Source organism: Phymastichus coffea, unplaced genomic scaffold, assembly GCF_024137745.1.
Source record: "Phymastichus coffea isolate CEN01 unplaced genomic scaffold, Cenicafe_Pcof_1.1 PCOF00008, whole genome shotgun sequence".
NCBI lineage: Eukaryota > Metazoa > Arthropoda > Insecta > Hymenoptera > Eulophidae > Phymastichus > Phymastichus coffea.
Genome location: NW_026706819.1, coordinates 1,006,661 through 1,029,671, shown reverse-complemented (window position 1 = coordinate 1,029,671; position 23,011 = coordinate 1,006,661). Strand labels below are relative to the sequence as shown.

At 39.0% G+C, this 23,011-nt stretch overlaps 1 protein-coding gene across 3 annotated transcripts in view; it reads left to right on the top strand.

Moving 5' to 3' along the window:
• Positions 1-23,011, top strand: part of LOC131669972 (alkyldihydroxyacetonephosphate synthase) — a 547,494-nt gene that overhangs the window by 469,533 nt on the left and 54,950 nt on the right. For all 3 annotated transcript variants that reach the window (XM_058945216.1, XM_058945234.1, XM_058945225.1), the window contains one exon: positions 5,180-5,489. In XM_058945216.1, the coding sequence (XP_058801199.1) occupies positions 5,180-5,489 (310 nt within the window). The remainder of the gene's footprint in view (positions 1-5,179; positions 5,490-23,011) is intronic.

Sequence of the window (23,011 nt, the reverse complement as noted above, 5' to 3'; positions counted from 1 at the left end):
ATTTTTATTTCATCGTATTACTAGAACGTAAAAATGAGTAATTAACTTTCTTGAAGCTTAAAAAAATTATTTGCAGTAAACGACAAGTTTAAACGATATACCCGCGGAAACGGTGCGTTTACATTTAACTGTGCTAGCTTCGCGCAGATGGTATACGGAAAGCCTTGGTTATCGTTCACTGCAGACTATTTTATTAGATTGGGATAAGCTGCAACGGTAGTCGATTCGATTAATCGGTCCGTTCGCGATTCGTACACTCGCGATGTTAGTTCGAACGACTAACAGAGGGAGAGAGGGCGCGCGAGGGTTTAAATATTCAGTTAAGCCTCAGCTGCTTTCGTAATAGAACCGCTAATTAGTTTGCACAGTTATTCGCCGTTTTTTATACAAAGTATTCCTGGTATTTGATACGTGCGTGAGTGTAGCGAGGAAACATCGCAATAGCAGTATTCGAAGTAGCAGCAGCTAAAGCAGCAAATATTTGGAATCGAGCGAGGCAGCGACTTTTTTTTTACGCTTAGTTTTAGTTTTTTTGTGATTTACTACGTCCCTAGACATTTTAAAACGAAGCGTAAAAAAAAAGTTAAATTCCTTTATTTTTTTAATGCGCTAAAAAACCGAAAAAAAATTTTTTTTTCTATTTCTTTATTTTGACTTTATTTTCGTATTCTTGGGCACAAAATGAAACTTTTTTCTCCTTGGCATTGTTTTCCAAAACGTACGCAAGCCGAAGTAATTGAGGATTGAAAAAAAAGGTTATTTTTTTACTAAAACGCCGTAACTCGGTTAAAAAACATCGGATAGAACCCCGCGGGGGCTATTCTTAAAGAGAAAGACATTACCCTCCGACCCCCTCCGGTCGATTTGCCCTCCACCGCCTGGTTCTAAATTGGCATTGATTTAAGTCGAGGTTAAAAAAATTGAAATTTTTTTAATCAGTTTTTTTACTGTAAACAACACATATTTTCATTTTTAAGTCTCTGCACGTCTTAAATGGAAGCTTTTGCAATTACCTTTAAAATGCCCTGCTGTTTTTTGTGATACGATGATTTCCGACCGAGATACAAAACTTTCAAGTTTGCCTAATTTTGAGGTAAGCATGGCAAAAGTGATTGACGGGCAGTGTATATGTGATAAAATTATAGTGTATATGATTAATAAATAATTTATTTAAAATTTTTATGTTCTGTAGGTATAAGGATATAAAGATAACACTGGCACACAAAAAAAGTGCTCTGTACTTTTGGCAAAATATGTAATGTTACGTATTTTGACTCGTTGAATCCGAATCTGTCGTCAGATATGCTAATATACGTCCAAAATCTTGCGCCAAATCGAAAAATAGCTCAAAATCGTGAAAAAACGTGGAAAACCTACATTTTTTACTGAGACATCAAGCACTTGAATTTTTTTACATGTAGAATAGACATGTTTTTTATGTATTCTGATGCACTGAATTCGAATCTGTCATCAGAATTAATTGGACACCGCCAGTTTCTCGAAAAAGTCGAAAAATAGCTTCAAATCATTGAAAAATGCAGAATATCGATATTTTTCACTTTGAAATCGAGTCATACAATTTTTCCACCTAGAATAAGCATATTTCTCAAATATTTTGACCCGTCCAATCTAATTCTGCTATCAGAATTGACCAGACATTCCCAAGTCTTTTAGAAAATTCGAAAAACTTCTTGAAATAATGAAAAAATGGGGAAAATTCGACATCATTTAGCGTAAAAGCATCATGAATATGAGATCGTTTCTACACAGAATAAGCACATTTCTTACGTAACTTGACTTACTGAATCTAAATATGAGCTCCTCTCAGCTCTATTACCCTTCCAAATTAGAAAAAATTTGAAATACTGCATAAAAAATCGATAATTTTAAATGTAACATAGACAAGAGTTAGAAATATTCTGATTTAACTGTTTCGATCTGGTCAAACTTATTTCTCAAGTATTTCAACGCGCTCAACCTGCCTATAGAATCATTTCATTGAATATACGATCTTATAAAATATAAAAAAATAAACAAATACTCGAAAAGAAAAGGAGTTTACAGTTACTCTCTTTTTCTCTTGTAACATAATTTTTTCTCGTCGAACGATCTATGGAGTAGGTTTCTCTTTCTCTTCTCAGTCTCTCGATCTGTTTTTCTTTTTAGCCTCCAACAGAAATCTGCCACTATGTTGTCATCCCATCTACCTTGATATCATTTTTCCTTTTCACTTATATCTTGGTGGAATCGCTCACCTTGTTCTTCACTCAAATTTCCCAGATTTTCAGGAAAGTAATCAATGTGCCAGTGTAAAAATTGCAGTTTGAGGTTCATTATCCCACGTCTCTGTAATTTTTCAACCCTTCGACCAAATTCTGGTAATTTTCATCCTTTTTGCTTCATAGAAATTTTTGACATACATCTATGAAACTCAACCAAGTAGCCTTCTCCTTGTCATTCATCTTTGTCATGAAGTTTTCATCTTTAATAATAGTTCGAATTTGGGGATCAAAAACACCTGCTTTCAACTTTGTATCACTAATCAGTGAAAATTTTTTGCCTAAGCATCGAAAATAGTCGCTGCGTGTTTGATATTCTTCGATCTTAGATTAAACTCGATTCTCTTTGGCCAGTCTTTTTTAACATAATGATTAGTTTGGTTTCTGCTATCCCACAAGCATAAGAAGCAGAGATTTTCTGTATAACCTGATTGTTGGCCTAGAATTAAGGTTGCGATATTGATACCATCGCAAAGTTTTTACTGATGATCTGAGTAGTTTATTTTATTCAAAACTATTTTGAGGTTTTCATAAGTCTTTTCAGCTTTATAGAATGAACTATAGGAATTGATGCGAAATTATTTCCGTTATGAAGCAATACACCTTTGAAACTTCTTTTTGATGAGTCGATGAAGAGTTTCCACTCTTCGTTTTTATAAATATCTGGCTTTAACCTTTTCAGGGGCAGCGTATCATACATGTTACACCTAAATTTTTTCAGTTTTTTATCAATACCGCGACCGTTTTGAGCTCAATCGCTCTCGAATAAATTTCTATACTATCATTAGTATTTAGGCTTCGTAATGCTTTGATTAAAAATTTGAAAATTTATTTATTCAATTATTCATAAACAATCAAAGACAAAAAATTTTCAGTTTTTTTGAATAAACTCGGCGTTGAACAGAGCTTTCAAGATAATTACATGAAAGTTTGTATAAAAGGGTTTTTGAAGGCTCTGATCAGAATATACGAATACGAATCATAATACGAATCCGATATCAGAATTTGAAAAATCCAATATCCAATATGGCGGCTATTTTAGGTTAGAATTGCGGTTTTCTGAGTATTTCACTTGAAAGATGGTATAAGAATATTTATAGGCTTGCTCATTATGAATATGAATTTGTAATTCAAAAATTTAAAATGGCGGACCCAACATGGTGACTAATTTCATTTATAACGAAAACCTAATTATATAAATTTTAATTCATATAAGCTTCAGTTTGAAAATTATGTTCGCCATATTGGATTCGCCATTTTGAATTTTGAAAATCATACTTCAGATTCGAAATTAGCAACCCCGAAAACCTGTATATACACTTTCGGGTTCGGGATCAGTGCAACAGAAGAAAGTGCCCTTAAAAGGGTTAATTCATCAATCAGTTTTTCACATTTGAACAGTACACCAATGAATTCTCTTCGTCTCTTGTGAAAAATTTCCGAGAGTCTTTCTCTCTGTTTATATAAACATAAGTTTTTGTTTTTTCAGCCAGTAAATTTTTCTTCGTAAGTGCTGCTGCCAGATATTCTGCTTCATCTTCTGCTAATCCCAAGTTCCGTATGAAATCATTTAACTCAATTTGATTGAAAGTTTGAGCAATATTACTTGATTCACCCGTTGTTGATTATTCATCTTCCGCGTCGATATCATTTTCGTCTTCTTCCCTGGTGGATTCGAAAATATCCTTCTCTTCATATTCGCAGCAGTCTACATCCATAGGTGCCCGAGCATTCAGATCTTTTTCTAATCCCTTTTTTTTTGGTTTTGTAACCGAAAGAAGATTTCAGGGAAGAACAAGGAGAGCGATTCCACCGAGATATAAGCCAAATAGGAAAACGATATCAAGGTAGAAAGGATGACAACATAGTGGCAGATTTCTGTTGGAGGCTAAAAAGAAAAACAGATCGAGAGACTGATAAGAGAAAGAGAAACCTACTCCATAGATCGTTCAAAGAGAAAAAATTATGTTACAAGAGAAAAAGAGAGTAACTGTAAACTCTTTTTCTTTTCGAGTATTTGTTTATTTTTTTATATTTTATAAGATCGTATATTCAATGAAATGATTCTATAGGCAGGTTGAGCGCGTTGAAATACTTGAGAAATATGTTTGACCAGATCGAAACAGTTAAATCAGAATATTTCTAACTCTTGTCTATGTTACATTTAAAATTATCGATTTTTTATGCAGTATTTCAAATTTTTTCTAATTTGGAAGGGTAATAGAGCTGAGAGGAGCTCATATTTAGATTCAGTAAGTCAAGTTACGTAAGAAATGTGCTTATTCTGTGTAGAAACGATCTCATATTCATGATGCTTTTACGCTAAATGATGTCGAATTTTCCCCATTTTTTCACTATTTCAAGAAGTTTTTCGAATTTTCTAAAAGACTTGGGAATGTCCGGTCAATTCTGATAGCAGAATTAGATTGTACGGGTCAAAATACTTGAGAAATATGCTTATTCTAGGTGGAAAAATTGTATGGCTCGATCTCAAATTGAAAAACATCGATTTTCCGTATTTTTCAATGATTTTGAGCTGTTTTTCGACTTTTTCGAGAAACTGGCTGTGTCCGATCAATTCTAATGACAGAATCGAATTCATTGCATCAAAATACATAAGAAATATGTCTATTCTACATGTAAAAAAATTTAAGTGCTCGATGTCTCAGTAAAAAACGTCGGTTTTCCTCGTTTTTTCACGATTTTGAGCTATTTTTCGATTTGGCGCAAGATTTTGGACGTATATTGGCATATCTGACGACAGATTGGGATTCAGCAGATCAAAATACGTAAAAGTACATATCTTTCCAAAAGTACAGACCACTTTTTTTTTGTGTGTCGGTGTAATAAATAGATGTAAGTAATGAAATAAGATTTAATATTAAATGTGAATATTGTAGCTTTGGTGGATGGATAGCTACACGAGCGAGCGGTATGAAGAAAAATGTATATGGCAATATTGAAGATCTTGTGGTGCGAGCACGCATGGTAACTGGTAGATTAGATGATCGACAGATGACTTTAGAATATAAAACCCAAGTACCACGTAAATCTAGTGGACCAGACTTTGATCACATCATTCTTGGTAGTGAGGGTACTCTCGGTATTATTACTGAAATAGTATTTAAAATCAGACCCATGCCAAACATAATCAAGTATGGCAGCATCGTTTTTCCAGACCTTGAAAGTGGCATATATGCTCTTCGACAGGTAAATTTCATATAAATGTATGATACGTATTGAGAAGATTTATTTATGTGTTGCTATATGTTAAAAACGGCATGAAGAATAAGAGAATATAATGAATATAATACATATTCATTCTTATAAATTCTAAGTTAAAAGTTCCTCTATATTATAGGTTATTTCATTTATATAGCTTACGAAAAATTCCAAGCCCTTTCGTCTAAGTACGTTTTTCTTGTAAATCCTATCTTTTAACCTCGCAAACTTAGATGGCAGATAGGTTGTAATGTATATCATTACATTTTTTATATAGCTTGTGATACTGAAAACTGCATTCCTTATCGCATAAACATGACAGCGAGTACAATAATTTTCGAATGCCATTGGTGATTGGATTAAATTATATGACACTAAAGAACTTATAATTCTTCGACAGAAGTAATCGCGGTCTGTCTAGAAAGTTGGTATATGACGATCTGCCTCCAACGTGTTGCAGCTAGACGTTTGAGAGAGGTCGTCAGATCCTTATTAAGGAGTCCAATCTTAGGTGCTTAGACAAAACGCCTTTTTTTGTAAATCATGTCTCCTAACCTCTAATCTGCTGAGTAGACAAGATAATAAATATTATTGCGTAATGAATATATTGTACAGCTCATTATATCTATAATAGCATTCTTTAACAGATAACACCCACGGCTGCGGCTCGTCGGCTAGTCGGTGATACTCAGGGCATGAGGCTCTTCTCTCAGAAGCGGGTACATCGGGTGGCGTCTCTGGACGCCTCGTTGACAGTCTAATAGGTAGGAGAGGCTCCCGATCGTCGACTGATGGCGTGGCTTGCGATAACGATTGTCGGAATGGCAATTAAATTATATGAACGCGCTCGTTAATCTCGGAACCGACCGCGAAAGCTACGGGGGATGAGGTAGTTCAACGGGCGAAGTCAATAAGAACAGTAAATTAATACAGACTCGAGTATATTAACCAATTCTAAGATCCCCGGGTCAACCCAAGGTCAATCGCTCGCGAGGGTCTACCTGATTTAATCCAGTAGGAGCACGAGTGGCACACCACGACGCGACTTCGACTTGGGCAGACGATAGTTGATGCGGACGATCTCGAGGATTGCGAACGTGATTGGGCGAACGTCGAGTTATTTACTTCGCGCACTAAAGCTCAGAGGTTTGTTCGAGACAAACACACGCGCGGGATCGGTCGGTCGCGCGAAGGTCAGTTGCTGCTCGATCAACGTTGTTAGTATCTCAAAGCAATAATCACATAACGAAAAACAGCGGCTAGTGATGCGCACATGGAAAAACTTGTCGGTCGAGCGAAGGTCAGACGTGACTCGCTTAATATATATATCCGATCGACTTCACAAAGGAATTCGTCAACACGCGTATGAGACTCATCGCCCGCGCGAAGGTCGTTCGGCAATCAACGAAAAATTACACAAAGAAACCTACAACAACTAGCGTACGTGGGGGAATCGGCCGGTCACGCGAAGGTCAGGCTTTGTCTAATCGTAACTTACGGGGAAAATCGTTTCGAGAAAATCAGCAATAACTACGCGCACACGGATAATTTACTTTCCGCGCGAAAACGGGGAAAGCTCGTTATCAATAGGCAAATCGGTAAGGTTCGGCGAAGAATTTACGGCATATAGATGCTGCTGCTGCTGCTTATCACTGCTGTTGCTGAGACTGCTGCTCGCTGCTTACTGGGGCTGCTGTTTGCTGCTGCTGCTACTCGTGGCTTGCTCTGCTTCGCTGCTTGCCCCGCTTTGCTGCTGTTTGCTCACTTTGCTGCTCTGCTTGCTCACTTTGCTGCTCTTTGTTCACTCCGCTGCTCTTTGTTCACTCGCGGATTCAGGTGGCTGGTCGGCTCCAGCACTCAGCGAGTACTGGCGCGGCGGTTTTTGGCGACGCGACGCTTCTCTTTGCTCACCTCCCCTTAACGATTATGCGATTGGTCGGCTTGTTGCTAAGCCGGATGTCAGCGCCGTCTATTTCATTATTTATTGCCCGCGTAATTTCGTTATTGGTCGAGTCTTGGCGCCTAATTTCCCTACTGGTTGCAAAGATAGCGTCGGTTTTGTTTTATTCGTTTAACTACCCCTAAGCTGGTACCGATTGGCTAATCCACTAGCGTCGTTCACCTATCCTTGTCTATCGACCGCCCGTTAGTCTTACTGATTCCCCTCACTCGCGTCCGATCGGTCTCGTATCGGTTGTTTCGCTCGCTCTTACGCGCTCGGTTGCTCCTACTTCGGTCTAGCCAGGTCTGCCTTAGTTAAACGATGGCTGAACAGCTGTTTTAAGAGACAAATTTCGTTTTCCTTTTCCGCTCCTCCAAAACTCCACAACTTTTTTCTTCTATTTAAAACTCAATGGATCACTTTGGCTCTTGCAATCGTCTGTCGAAAATTCAGGATCAACAGGAAGTGTATGTAGATCAATATCCTCGACAATAATATCATTAGGTTAGAAATCTAAAGTAGTTTCTACAATCGAATTGACGTTATTATTTAAAACCATCAAATCTAATAATATTGACTGAAAAAGATCTGTAATTTCCACTTCCTTAATATTGTAATTACTTTCTTCAATAACTAGTTGTTGAAAATAAGCGAGTAGCATATTTATCATGTTTCGAGGATTGATTTTCATTTTGAATGCTAAAATAAACATGAAATGCTGGTAAAAATAATTATAAATACAAGAAAAATTTTCAACTTATCTTATCTAGGCTCATAATTAGTCGATGAATAATATTATATTTAAGCATGTGCTCCATAAAGCATTTAACTAGAAAATAACTTGAAGAGACAATATAAAAAATAAACTTATATTATATATAAATTAAGAAAAAATTCACACAAACAGAGAAAAACAAAAATTTTTTGAGAAAAAGATTGTTGAAAAGCAAAGATGAATACGAAAGTTATTTTCAATACGGACATGTAGAATGTCTGATTCAGTTCATTTATTTCTACACATATTTCAATTCAAAATCCATATGTAGCATTCTCGCATCAATATAATATTTTTTACATGACTGAAATATATGACTTCAAACTTACATGCTTTACTATTGTTGAAATTTTTTTGAGACTTGAAATAATATAAATTATAACGAACGGCATGTAAGTTCGTTATGTCTCTCTCTCTCCAGGAAGCCATCAAATAATAATTATCTATAATAATTAAGTATCATGTAAACATGTTTAAGTAATTACAGCGTGGACGTCAGCGAACGGGTAAGTGACGCGACTATCGATCGATCATCGATATCGACTCGCGGCGCGGACCTCGCCGAAAGGCGGCCCCCTTCGAGGAGAGAGAGAGAGGGTAACAAAAAAAAGTAAGTCTGCTTCCGACCGGCAACGGAGAAGCAACCGGCAACGCGAGCTCGCGAATTTCTAGAGAGAGAGCAATTAAGTTAAGCAGATATCCAGGTGACAACCGCCAACGCTGTTCCTGAGGAGTCTTGTGAGCACCCGGTGGTAGCGCCAGTCTGAAAAAGCGTGAACGCAGGAAGCGGTAACGCGAATACCCAATCCTTTATAAGCGAGCGCGCCGTGAGTTACTCACGAGTTAACCATAGAGCGACTCGTCCGTTTCTGCACTGTAAGTACCAGTTTGTTAACTTGGCTTCTCTCTCTCTATGGCTCTCTCCTCCTGCGTTGCTTAAACTGTGTATCCTCATCGCTACTTTTCCGCATAGTTGATTACTTCTTGCCTGTTTTCGTTCGGCCTACGAATAGGATTCCGTTACACGCATACTGTCGCTTCGCCCGGTTTACAACGAGCAAGTGCGGTTGCCGTTTCTATCTCAGTCGAGTTACCGAGATATTTCGACCGGCTAAAGAGCCGACACGAGCAAGCGACGTTACTTTTTCGTTCGAACGGTGTGCGCCGGTTAGCCGTCGCCATGGTGCCTAACCGCTCTTAACATGGCGTGCGCGCGCAAGTCCTCGCTGCGTAGCGTGTGCGTAGCTCGTCGGCTGCAGCGAAGTTCGACGCGAGACCGTCCACGCTGCCGCTTATACTGCGTGCGAATTACGCTACCGTTTGTTTGTTAAATAAATGAATTGAACTCATCCCTTTTGCTGTCTATCATTTTCTTCGATCCCTAGTCGTACATGCGATTACGCGTTTTAGCTTCTCTTTGGCTGTCGCGCCTTGTCACACGAAAGCTTACGACACTCTCCGCGGGCCAAGTTTTCGACTCGAGAAGGAGGCAACTGAGCTGCTGGACCCAGGACGTTCGGTGCAGGAGTGCCGATCTGCTCTGGAGAGCCATTCACCTACTTTTCCGCGGTTACTTTTATATAGCGTGTCCCGCTCGAGCGAAGCTGAGCAGGAACCCCGTTATAAAATATGTATATATTTTTTTCGAACGTTTCGCAAGAATTTCTTTCGCAGAATAGCACCGACTCACAATAAAACATTCGGTTGACTGGCACCAAATAAAAATATACGTGGTAAGCACATGATGATGAAACCTGCTCATTTTTAACAGATAAACAAGTTGAAAACATTTCAGTGACTCACACCAGAAAACTCGTTTCTTCCGAATATAAAACTTATATTAATAATAATATTAATGTAATGCAACTTATGGTCATAATAATGTTGGAGTAATTAATTGTTCGCGTAAATAATTGTAAACGTAATTATTATCAACTTTACTGCTTTTTACAATTACAATATTTAAATAATGTAGCATATTGTTGGCAACAAAATGAGACCTTTTTTTAATATTTAATTTAAAGAAATTAATAACTATTTAAGTAATCAAAAACATATTTTTATTATATTGGAATATGTTTAATGATACGAATAACTAATTTTTATGTATTGTTTCAATTCAAGAAAGCTTCGCTTTGATGGAAGAAATTTTTTAGAAAAGCATCATCGTACAAGTATTGTGTATTTAAAGGTTTATAAAATATTCTATAAAAATGGAGTAATCTTATGAAAATCTAATTTTAGAAGTGAAATTTGATGGTAGTTTTTACCGCTTTGAATATGCTATTGACATATAACGATGTACATTTCTCATTATTTTAGCCCTTCTTTAGATTGAAATTTCATTCAAAGCGGTTATCATAGCTATTTGTTAAAAAGAAACTATATATTTAACTGAAGAAGGGCTTACCCTCTTATACATAATGTAAAAAGAAAATTCGTAATAGTACCTGTAGTTTTCAATGTCGTTCCGAATAAAAGAAGTTTCATTTAGTTTGCAAGAATAAATTAAAAAAAAAAATTTTCACACTTGTGAAAAATAAGAGATGCAACCCCCTGAATCCGTGGTATAACTTATAACATTAAGATATGGTAACAAATAATTTTCAGTTGGTTTCAAGAAAAAAATGTTTTATAGAAAAGAAGATATACCGAAAGAACGGTTCATAGGGGTGAACGTGATGAGTAGTTTCCACCTCTTAAATGGTTTCTTCGCCTCACGAATGAATACTTCTGGCTTTTTTTTAGTCGTGCATAGTATATTGAACAGATTCAATGTTAGTTACATCAATTTCATTTATACAATTAACTCAAAGCGCTTAGTTTCCATGAAAAAAAAATTAATTTAAGGGTAGTTTAACCTTAAATTAGAAAAAAATAAAAAACACGTTAACTTCGATTCTTAATACCTTTCTAAATAAAAAAAAGTTAGAAGAGGATTGAATTAAATTCACAATTTTGGCAGACAAAAATGTAGGAAAACAATCATTTCCACCCTTATAAAAAATAAGGGTTGCAAGCCTCTGGAGCTTTGGTACGCTACGTGACACTGTTATTGAGTAACAATGAATATCCAGTTAGTTCCAAGAAAATGTCTCATTTAGAAGAAGAGATATATAAAAAAAACCATTTTCGGGGATGAACTTTAGGGGCAGTTTTCACCACTTTGAACCACATATTAGCACATAAAAATAATACATGTCGACTATTTTTCAGTCCTCTACCACATATCAAAGTTTCATCGAAATCGGTTACTTACACTTGGTATACCTTCCTTGTAAGTAACATACTGCTTGCCATAATTGATATGTACCGGTAAAATGTATTTGTAATCCTCTTACAGTTCGTTCTGGAAAGTCTTGCAAATCGTTTAATGGCACTGCACCGAAAGGAGTAGTTTTCCTATTCCAGTTATTTTTTTCAACAAATACTGCCAGAGTATTTTTTACATTGTTCATTTCATTGATTCTGTCAATCATCAAATCAATTTTACCGATATCAGAATTAAGATGTTTCCCGAATAAATTAATGAGTAAACATGCGATTCGGTAGTATAATCTAGCATTGAGCAACTAAGAATTATGGAATTGATTATGAAGAAGTTTAAACTTTTGTCCAACTATCCCATGGATTGTCTCAACAATCCATCTAACTTTGGTTACCAATCGTAATTCATTTGATTCTTCTACCGTCAGTTGGTTTTGTTTTCCCTTTAAAGCTGGTATAAGTACCTTGTAGCCTTTACTAATAAAAAATGGAACTATATCACGAAAACCTCTATCTAAAATGAAATAATATCCTTCTTCTAAGAGGTTGTTAAGACCTCTAGAAGAGTTCAATATTTGCTCTAAAATTTTAGCATCGTTAAGGTTGGCATTAAGTTGTCCACCGGCATTATCTGCAAAGCAATTTGTAGTTGCGATTGTAAAGGGCTTGCATAAGGGTGTTTCTTTCTGTCCAGAATAAAATTTTCTTTGATACAGATAAAAACTGCTTTTATAATGATGTAAATACCTACCGTCACATTCTATAGCCAGGCTATTTCCTAAATTAATTTTGTTTTTTAGTACATAATTATCAAGTGGAAAAATATCAAATTTAAGATAAAGAAAAAATATCAACACTGTTTTCTTGTTAGGCTAATCAGCATAGCATATGATTTTATTTGCTGCGTATATTAAAAACCTTGAAAATTTATTTTCAGTAATATCAGGATATGTTTTCGATATATTTTATTACGCATAATGTGATGCTGCTATTGGATTTACCTTATTCTACTTAAAAACATACATCGGAAACGTGATACTGAAAATAATATTTGAATACCTTTGATATACTTAACAAATAAAACAATATCCTATACTGATTGGCCCAATAAAAAAAATGTTGACATTTATTTCTTCAATCTTTCAGCACAATTCAAAATTATTTTCAAGACTTGTGACCTATAATGTTGGCTTGTTTTATTGCGTAGAATATGATAAGACTATATGACAGGTTTTATAATAGGAACTAAATTAAAATCACTAGAACTAAAGAGCTACTGTAACGTCGCTGAAAACTGGAGAAAAAAATCTTACTTTGCCGATTATTGAAAAAATTGTAAGTTGTTGTTTGTATATTTATATTTTTCCACTTTATACACACTTTAAAAATGAAAACAATAATAATCAATGTTTAAGCTCCTTTCATCTAATTCAAGTTTTGTGATTAAACATTTAGAGGGCCGGAGAATCAATATATTGACGCTACCCTCAATTAACACTTTCCCTATGATCAGTCAATGATATAAGATACTTTTTATACCAGTTTTCTGAGAACGATATACCCCTTGAAATCCCGGCCCTCTCAAGATTAATGAATCAAGTTAACACCATGTTTAGGCACAAACAATAAAATTTTTGTGTGTGCCTACATTGTTTTTATTAAAATTAAGGTAATCAATACATAACACTAATTTTTCGCATGATGTACTAGTTAGAAACATGACAAGCGAAAGTTTTAAAAGTATTGTGAATGATTCGAAACGGCGGTTTTTCTGTTGTGCAGGAAAACCGCCAAATTTTTCTATTATGTTTTGCCGTTTGCCAAAAAGAAGTTTATTGGTTTTGATACTTGCGCGAGTGATAGCGAGCTGCGAGAAAAAAGCAACTGAGCCATTTGTAATGGGATCCCTAAATCTGTTAAAGTGACCAAGTTTGCTGATGACATTGTAGTTTATCGTAACAGGCGTCCGTTATCATCTTCTAAAAGGCTTCTTGAGAAAGCCATAAATTCTATCTACAATAAACTCTAATTAATTGGACTTAATCACGCTTCGCTCAAAACTGTTCTTCTCCACTTCAACCAATCGAACATCAAACCAGGTGAAACTTCCATCACAGTCAAAGACAATATAATTCCATCCAGTGAATCTGCTAAATTTCTCGGTGTGATGTTTGATTATCGTCTTTCGTTCAAACCACACATTGGTGCGCTCAGCAAAAAAACTCTCAAAGCCATTAACATTGTCAAATATTTACGTGGAGTCACTTGGGGTTCCAGCCCGGAAACTCTATTACTTTTATATAAAAGCTACGCTCGTTCTATACTAGACTATGGTTGTTTTGTTTACCACCACACTACTATGCAATACTCCGAAATGATTGAAAAAATACAATATACTGCCATCAGACTTGCTCTTGGCTACCGCAAAAGTACGCCCACCAATGTGCTACTCTCAGAATCTAAACTCATACTACCATCTTAGATCCGCGATTTTAAATTAAAAATTTGACAATTTTGATGTTAGATTTATGATCGGCAATCTTAAAAACCCCAAGTAGAGATTTTCAAGTTGATACATTTATTTTTTTTTAATTTCTGCCGCCATCTTAAATACGCCATTTTGAATTGAAAACTTCGGAATTCCGACTTAATTTTTGTAATCAGCGACCCCAAAACCCCCGAGTAGAGATTTTTAAGCTGATATATATATTTTTTTCAAAATTTTGGAACCGCCATTTTGAATACACCATTTTGAATTGAAAATTTTGGGATTTGGACTTCATATTCGTAATCAGTGACCTCGAAAACCTCCGAGTACAGATTTTCAAGTTAATACACTGATTATGTTTTTCAATAATGAATTTCTCCGAAAACAATGACATTTTTTCATGTTTGTTTATTTATATAACAATTATAATAAACAATTTTGCCAAATAAACCATTTTCCTATATTCTCTTACTAATAAATTAGTATATGAACAAAAAAAACCGGATGTAAATACGTTAACAATTGATTAAATAGCGAAAATGTGAAGTCAAGTTGGTGCTAACCCACGTTACCACAGTGCAACAAAGGGTTAATTGATAATAAGTTAATAGTTATTGCATATGCTAATAGAAAAAAAAACTTTTGTTCCGATAAGGCCCTATCAAAAAATTTTTATCAGCAGCGACTACAAGTTTGGTTATATCATCACAAGAATTATTTATTATTCGTCTAAACTTTATATTGAAATATCTATTGCAACTTCTTCAACTTTTAGGTTGTGACGAGAGCTCTTTTTTGAATTTTGATGTAATTATTAAAATATTGTAAACAATGTGACGGTAAACGTCAAATTAGCGCTAATAATCTAACCTAATTGCTGCCTGCGGGAGCAACACCTACCGGGGAGACGAAAAACGTAACGAAGGAATTCGGCACGCGAGCAGACAGAACACGCGCGATTGAAATTGAACCAGTGAAGCACTGACCATCATCATGCTCACCCGCAATTACGACGCTGGTTACCGATACGCGAGCCAGAGATCGAACTATACAATCGGAGTGTCCGAATTAGAGCCGAACACCAGCGACCGTTGCCACCGAGTGCTGACTGGAGCCAGCTGAAGGCCATTTTACCGGCGACATCGAACAGTGTGTGTGAGGTTTCGCCATCGAGGGCGAAGCCACGTGCGCGCGAGTTCGCAATCCGCGACACGAACTAACGAACAGATCGCTTTCACGTAGTGTGACTTGTCACCGAGATCTTCGTGCGTCTGCCGAATAAAGGTAAGCTGGCCAGCTTAATCTCGCGATCGCGATTGCATGTGTAACAATTAATTTTCCGTGTTCAAAGCGTACATGCAGTAGCTCTACGAACAAAGAGCAGCGAGCGTCCCGACATTGCATGTTGTCGTTGAGCGAGCGCCGATGCCAACATAAACACGCGGGCCGATCTAATATAGCATTTGATAGGTAATAAAAGGTTCTGTTCGTGATATCAACAAATGCTCTCAGCGTGTTTATTTCGTAATAACTCCACTCCTCGTAGATTCGTAGATTTATTGGTTGACTGACACTCATTTCCTCTTGCTCTCCGATTTTCTCATTTGACATAGGTGATAGTGAACGCGTTTACGCGATCACCGTAATTAAAATAATAAAACGGTAAGCAACCCCGTTACAACAAATTAAATACAATCACAGCTAATATATTTTTCAAGCTTTTTTGGCATCTTGAAAAAAACAAAGACTTTCTTCAAGCATATATATACTATAAATGCTATTTGTAATTATCCGTGATTATTTAATAATGATCTTTGCAAATGTCAAAATGTAATAAAAAAGTTGCATAAAATATTTATTATATTATGTATTTTGGATTAAATACTTTAACATCCCAATGGTTGCTGAGATTTGTATATAAAATCGAAGGCTTTTCTAAATCTTTTTTTTTCTTGAATAACGTAGAGTCGGTTAATTGACAATATATGTTTTACAATTGATCTATTTAATTATCCAGAGTAGCTTACAAAATATTAGTGTGATAAGTTGTTGTATTTAATTAAGCATAATAGAATAATTAATAAAAAAAGAAATAATGAAAATTGTGTTAACCATGTTAGAAATAAAAAAGTTTGTTGTAATTAATACATTTACTTTTTGGTGTGTGCAATTGTATTTTAGAATTTCCCTGTTTGCATGCCATTGATATCTTCATATAAATATAGAAATATATGAATTCTACGAACTTAAAAACTCCAATAAATATTCATCTGTTTCCAGTAATGTCACATTTTCATTCATTTTTGCACCTATCTCCAGCCCCATAGTTTAAATATTGCCAATTTTCCTTGAATAATTTTTTTTAATGAATATTTCAGCGATGACCTTATATTATTGATGAAAGTGTGATATATATGTTTTCAATGTATTTCTTTCTGTAAAATTTATTGCTGCTATCAGTTTTGTTATAGAAGAGGTATACAAAGCAGTAGCATCAAAGAACCACCAAAAAATTTGAAAAAAATGCAGTTTTTTTGATTTTTTCAAGGGCCTACTAACATCGTCGACTTTCTAACCACATCAATGAATTTCTCATAAAAAAATGAACAATTTGAAAAAACAATTCTGTACAGGTCTTTTAGAAACTAAAAATTTTTCACTTTGAATATTTTCGGAATTTTTTAAAGGCAGAACTACTCGATATTATTACTCCAAAAAAATCACCTATTTTTGTGTTATTACAAAGAATATGCTTGATTTTTTCCGAACCCCGATCATGCACGGTTTCGAAGATAAAAAATATTCTTGAAAAACATCATTTTTTGGCCGTATAGAGACTTGGGGGGGGTCTAAGAACCTCGGGTTTGTAGTAAACGTATTTTTTTTACATTGTAACGAGCAGGCTCGTTAAGGGGTAGATGAGCGAGATTTGAAGTAGCGCGCCATGCGCAAAAGACCCGCGCAGCGAGAGAGAGAGAGAGAGAGAGAGAGAGACAAACAGATACGACACGCGGATTAGAGCAGAACACGTGAAACCGGCGAGCAGATAGCACGCGTCCGAAGACCCATTGTCCTTTTTTTCTGGTTTTTGTGTGTGAAACAATCGAGTGAGGTGGAACAGTTGTCGAAAAGAGGAAGCGCTGTGATTGAGGTTGGTGTTCTGCGGCGACTAACGTGTCAGGGCGACCGAATTGGAAGACACCATCCGAGCGAGGGGACCCGGCTCGTCGTCCACAATACACGGGAAACGAATCGTAGTTTTTCCGGCTTCGACGATCCTGGGCGACGACCTTCGGACAGTCAGGCCCGAATTATAAGGCGAAGCTGTCTGCAGCAGCGTTCGTCCGAGTAAGTCCATCTAGATGTAATAATATTTGCGTGCGGAAGACTGCGCAGGCTACGCGCCACCCGAAATTGTATCGTCCGTCTCTCTCTCACGCGTACGTTTGAGTAGGCCGTGCGTCGCGAATCTCTCGGTCAACGTGGGACGTACGCTATTATGGAAACAAATAATGAATAAAATCCGCTGTGATTGCCTTGAATAAGCCGGTGAATTCATTTGATAATACCAGATTTTCTTTACGTTCCCTTCTTCTTCGCAACGTTTTCTGAGAACCTACAACCATCGCTCTTCTTTGTTGTTTCGTGCTTTCGCGCTCGTTTTCAGGCTGCGCGTCCAGCACAGAGCTAGCCAAAAGAGGGAAATAGCGGTGACAGAAATTTTGTTAACGGACGGCGATTCATCTACGAAGAAATCAACAACCGTTACAGTGGTGCCCAACCCAACGAAAACAAAACATAAGGAAAAGGACGAACTCCGACAAGAGAATTGATAAGGCGCGCGCGACAAAAATTCCGAGAGAGAGGGACTCGCGCTAAATTAAATAGAAAGTGTGTACGTGTGTAGAAAAGAAAACACCACGAGGTTTCAAAGCGCTAGAATTTGTCGAGCGTACTCTGGCCACGAAATAAACACATTATATAAACAAACGATTGTAAGGCCGAGAGTGTTTACTAACCCAAACAAAATTTTGAGGCCAGAGAAGTATACAGTGAGCCCGAAAAGTGAGCGCTCAAACTTATACCGCGACAACGCGCTCAAGAAACTCCGACGCCGTGACGTCACAAGCCACGAAGAGAGAGAGCGAGCAAAACACAGCGGCAACAAGCTAGCCGCATAGCATAAAGCAGCATATAATACCGATACAAATACATTAGTATTTAAAAATAAATATTGATCATTATCCATTATTTAATTAATAACATCTAATAATATTAAAATTAATTATTTAATATCTAATTCCTCCTCTTTGGAAAATAAACCAAATCAAATTAAGTACGCTCTCTCGGCAAAAACATCACGACGCGAGAAAATTGTCCGATTAAATTTTCTTTTCAAAATATTCAAATTTTCGTTGAAAATCATCGATAGAAAATCTAAAAATAGAAAACTGCTCACTATACGACGACAAATTTACACAATTAATTACGCCGAGAAAAAACAAATTTTCACCTACAAACAGTAAGTGAAAATTAATAGGTAGGATAATTGTAAAATCAGCGTAGAAAAGGCGAATTAAGAAACCTCATGGTGAATACCGCAGTAATAATAAAAATTTAATTACCCTAACGGATTAAAATTTTTTTTACTTTGGATAAAATTTTTTTTGATATTTCTGCAAATAATACCGAAAATCAGAAAAATAAAAGCACACACACACACAACAAACATCACAGAATCTAACTCAGCGTATACCCACCGAGAATAATAGATAGAAGAATGTCAAACATGAAGGACATGGACGACACAGAAACAGAAATAGAGGAATGGATAAGTAACCTAGATGACGATCGACTACATCAGACTCTGGTAACTTTGGAATTAAGAAGCGACGGTGAAAAAACAACCAGGGCAAAGAGACTCCAGCGTTGGTTGATGGGCGACTATACATCGGCTGACTTCGATGAAACGACAGCCCAAGAAATCGCCCAAGACCCGATTCGAAGAAACGAACTAAGATACGCCTACATCTTCAAGGTATGCAAAACACTGGAAGACACAGGAGCAACCGATCGCGAAAACCACCCCTATATAGACTACTCACTGATGATGAAATCGCAATCAAGTTCAACCTATCAGTGAGCCAATCCCTATCAAAAGGGGCAGAAAGGATCTCAAGAAGCGACGAGCACGAAGAAGACCAAGCTTCGATAGCGTCAGACACGGAGATGCCCGCGCTATATAATGAAAAGGGCAACCCCGTTACAATCCCTGCAGAGATCAAGGAAGTGATGAACGAATGGATAAATCGACTTAGAAGAGTCGAAAAAGCTATGAAAAGAGAGCGCCAGTACGTGTTATCAATAGCACAAATGGCACAAACTATATGCGCTACTCAAGCCACTAAACATCCAGGATGACTAGGGCTCTGCAAAGGATAGGTAATATAGAAAACGAGATATACTTACTCCAGGAAAACCAACCACCGTCACCAAGCAAAGAAACAGAACAGCTACCCAGCAAAACAGTGAACTTTCAAGACACGGTGACACTGCACTATGACACCATGATCCCAGGAAGCACCCCACAGAGACCAACACCAACGGAACAACCACGGTGGAACCCCAGAATATCGGGAGACCCCCTAATACAGCCCTCGGGGGGGAGTGGACAGCAGAATACGGTGAATAATTCTGCTGAAGGTGGCTCTGCGAGACATACAGGCAGCTATGGGCAAAACATGACGATGAGCCTATCAACCACACGGGACGTGGGAAGGATCGTGAGAGGCTGGCGAGTCAAGTTCTCGGGAGGAGACGACCAGAGCGTAGACGTCTTCCTGGAAAATCTCGAAGCCCAAAGATTGGCAGCTGGTCTCTCAGAGGAAGAAATGCTCCTCGGGCTACCCGACGTACTTACCGGGGTAGCCCACACCTGGTATCTAAATAACAACAAGGATTGGATAGACTACCAGGACTTTGTTTCGGATGCGAGAGAATGGTTCGGTACTAGCATCCAACAGCAGCAGAGACTCAAAAGAGAAGCTCAATCGAGAAACCAGGGCGATAACGAGCCAGCTAAGGTCTACCTCACGAAACTACAGGCCATGGTGAGTAAGCTACATCCACCGATGCCACCGGCAGAGATACTCGAGCTAATGTACTCCAACCTACTTCCCGAGATAAAGATTCACGTGAAGAGGAGAGACGCAGTATCCGTTAGGGAGCTATGCCGGTTGGCGACGGAGGCACAGAACGACATTACGTTCGCCCGACAAAAACGGACGTTGTTAGAACCCAAGGCCTCCCTCTTCCCTGAGTGGGCGTATCAACCCACGGGCGGAGAGGCAACAGCAAGCAACCGCCGGCCGAAGGTAGCGAACATGTCGAGCGAGAAAGAGGATGAAGAGGGAAAGAAAGAACCAACAATACCGGAGATAGCGGGATTGATGGAGCACGCCTTCCCATCCGCAATGATACAGGGATTGGAGGGTCTAATCTCGAAAATAGTAGACCGGAGAAGTCAACGCCCGGTCCCACCTGCTGAGAAACCGAAAACTCCCGAGAAAAACGCAAGCCCAAAGATGAAACCAAAGGGGTGAACCAACCCCGACGAGAGATCGATTTCTCAAAACAAACCACTTACGTGTATAAAGTGTGGCAGGTTGGGCTTCAGCGTTAGACACTGCCCCGACTGTAAGGAGAGCCCACCGTCGGGAAACGGGACGCGGGACGGTTAGAGGGGGTCCCTACCGTTCCCAAAACAGAGAGGATTCCTCACTCCGATAGTCAGTGGGACGAGGATACCCCGCGGACGAACCAGGCGGTTGCCCCTGCTGAGGCGCTGGTGAATGTATCAGGAGTGAGAGGTGAATATTCGACCGAGATCAGCACGCAAGAAATGAGCGAGGATAGCGAATCCAAGGTGATAAATCGACCACCTGAGGGCATGGAGGTATCAAGTTCCACGGATAGGGACTTCGACATCGCGAGCGCAGGTCTACAGGAGAACCCGGAGGAGGGGAAGGATGGCCAAGAGTCCTTGGGCGCCACGGAGGAAGGAATTTGCAAGGAGCAAGCCAACCAGTGCGCGCCCAGGGAGAAAGGACCGCCCCCACCGGCTATCGGATCGGCCAAAGGCGACAGTCGAGGTCGACCTAGGAGTAAAGAATACGAACCCGAAGATGAGACGAGATGGTATTTGCCCATCAAAATAGGGGGGTTCCGGATCAGAGCATTATTCGATTCGGGGGCATCTTGTACTGCGATGGGTAATTTAGGATTGGAAATCGCTTCGCACTTGGGCTTGAGACTAGAAGTGAAAGATGCGGGTTCCTACCGTTTGCCGGATGGCACGAAGGTATCCGTAACAGGTCACGTTCTCATGCCCATGACGGTAGGTGGAGTGACAAAGGTAATCCGTGTGGCAATCGTCCCAAGATTAGCGGACGAGTGTTACACTGGAGTCAACTTCATCAAAGCGTTCAAAGCCGTGATAGACTCGGAAGAAAATGAACTTTTCCTCAAAGACGAAAAGGTCAGGATACGCATGGAGATGGCGAGCATCGAAGGACTGGCTCAACTAGCATCGGTGGGCATCGCGGAAGCAACGGATGCCCAACGAGAAGAGATTAGCCAGATGATCTCCAAGATCTTGCCAAAGCCAGGGAAATTCCTAGGTTGTGTTGTCAGGGTAGAGCACGAAATCAACGTCGGAAGCGCTCGGCCGATTAAGTAAAGGTACTATCCGGTTTCGCCGAAGGTCGAACAGGAAATGCATCGGCTGGTCAACGAGATGCTGAAGGGGGGGGGGGGGGGTCATTGAGCCATCCAAGAGTGGATGGTCAAGCCCCGTAGTGATGGTCAAGAAGGGGGACGGAACCTGGAGGTTTTGCGTAGATTTAAGGGAGGTGAACGCGGTCACGGAACCAGACGCTTACCCCATTCCCTTCATGCAGGACATTTTACGCAGACTAAGGGATGCCAAGTTCATATCGACCCTCGACCTCAATTTGGCCTACCATCAAATCAACCTGAAAAAGGAATCCCGCCCAGTGACGGCGTTCACAGTACCAGCCATGGGTCACTTCCAGTTCGTGAGAATGCCCTTCGGGCTCTCATACGCCGGTGCGACCTTTCAACGGGCCATAGACTCAGTAATTGGCCCTAACATGGACCCTTTCGCCTTCGCGTACCTCGATGACATAATAATTGTCTCATCGGCATTCGAAGAACATAAGGAACACCTGCGAAAGGTGTTAGAGGCGCTCAAGGAAGCCGGCATGTCCGTAAGCTTGGAGAAAAGTGCCTTCTGCAAATCGGAGGTGCGTTACTTGGGCGTGTTAGTGAATCGAGACGGGATACGCCCCGATCCCGAGAAGGTATGCCCAATCCTAGAGTTCCCTGTCCCCAGGAACGTACGAAAACTCCGTAGCTTCATGGGTATGGCCTCATGGTACAGAAAATTCGTAGATGACTTCGCCACCGTCGCAGAACCCCTCAACAGGCTCTTGAGAAAGAAGTTTCCATTCGAATGGGGACCCGAGCAACAGGCGTTGTTCGATTTGATAAAAAGATTGATGACGACGGCACCTATACTACAACCACTTGACCCGAAGGGAGACTTCGTATTACACACCGACGCGAGTGATACAGGCTTGGGAGCGGTGCTGACGTAGATAGTGGAAGAAAGTGAGAGGGTCATCGAATTCGCCAGCCGTATGTTGAGCCAACCAGAGAGGAATTTCTTAGTTTCCGAACGCAAGTGCCTCGGAGTCGTATGGGCCATCGAGAAGTTTCGGCCATACATAGAAGGTTATCACTTCAAAGTGATAACCGATCATAGTTGCCTCAAGTGGCTGAGGAACATGAAGAATCCGACAAGCCGCTTAGCTCGATGGGCGCTTAAGCTGCAGGGGTACACCTTTGAGATAGAACATCGTAAAGGTGCCCTACATCACGTGCCCGACTGCCTCTCAAGAGCTTACGAAGAGGATGGCGAGGAAGACTCAACCCTGTGTGCCATGACCTGGGGTGAG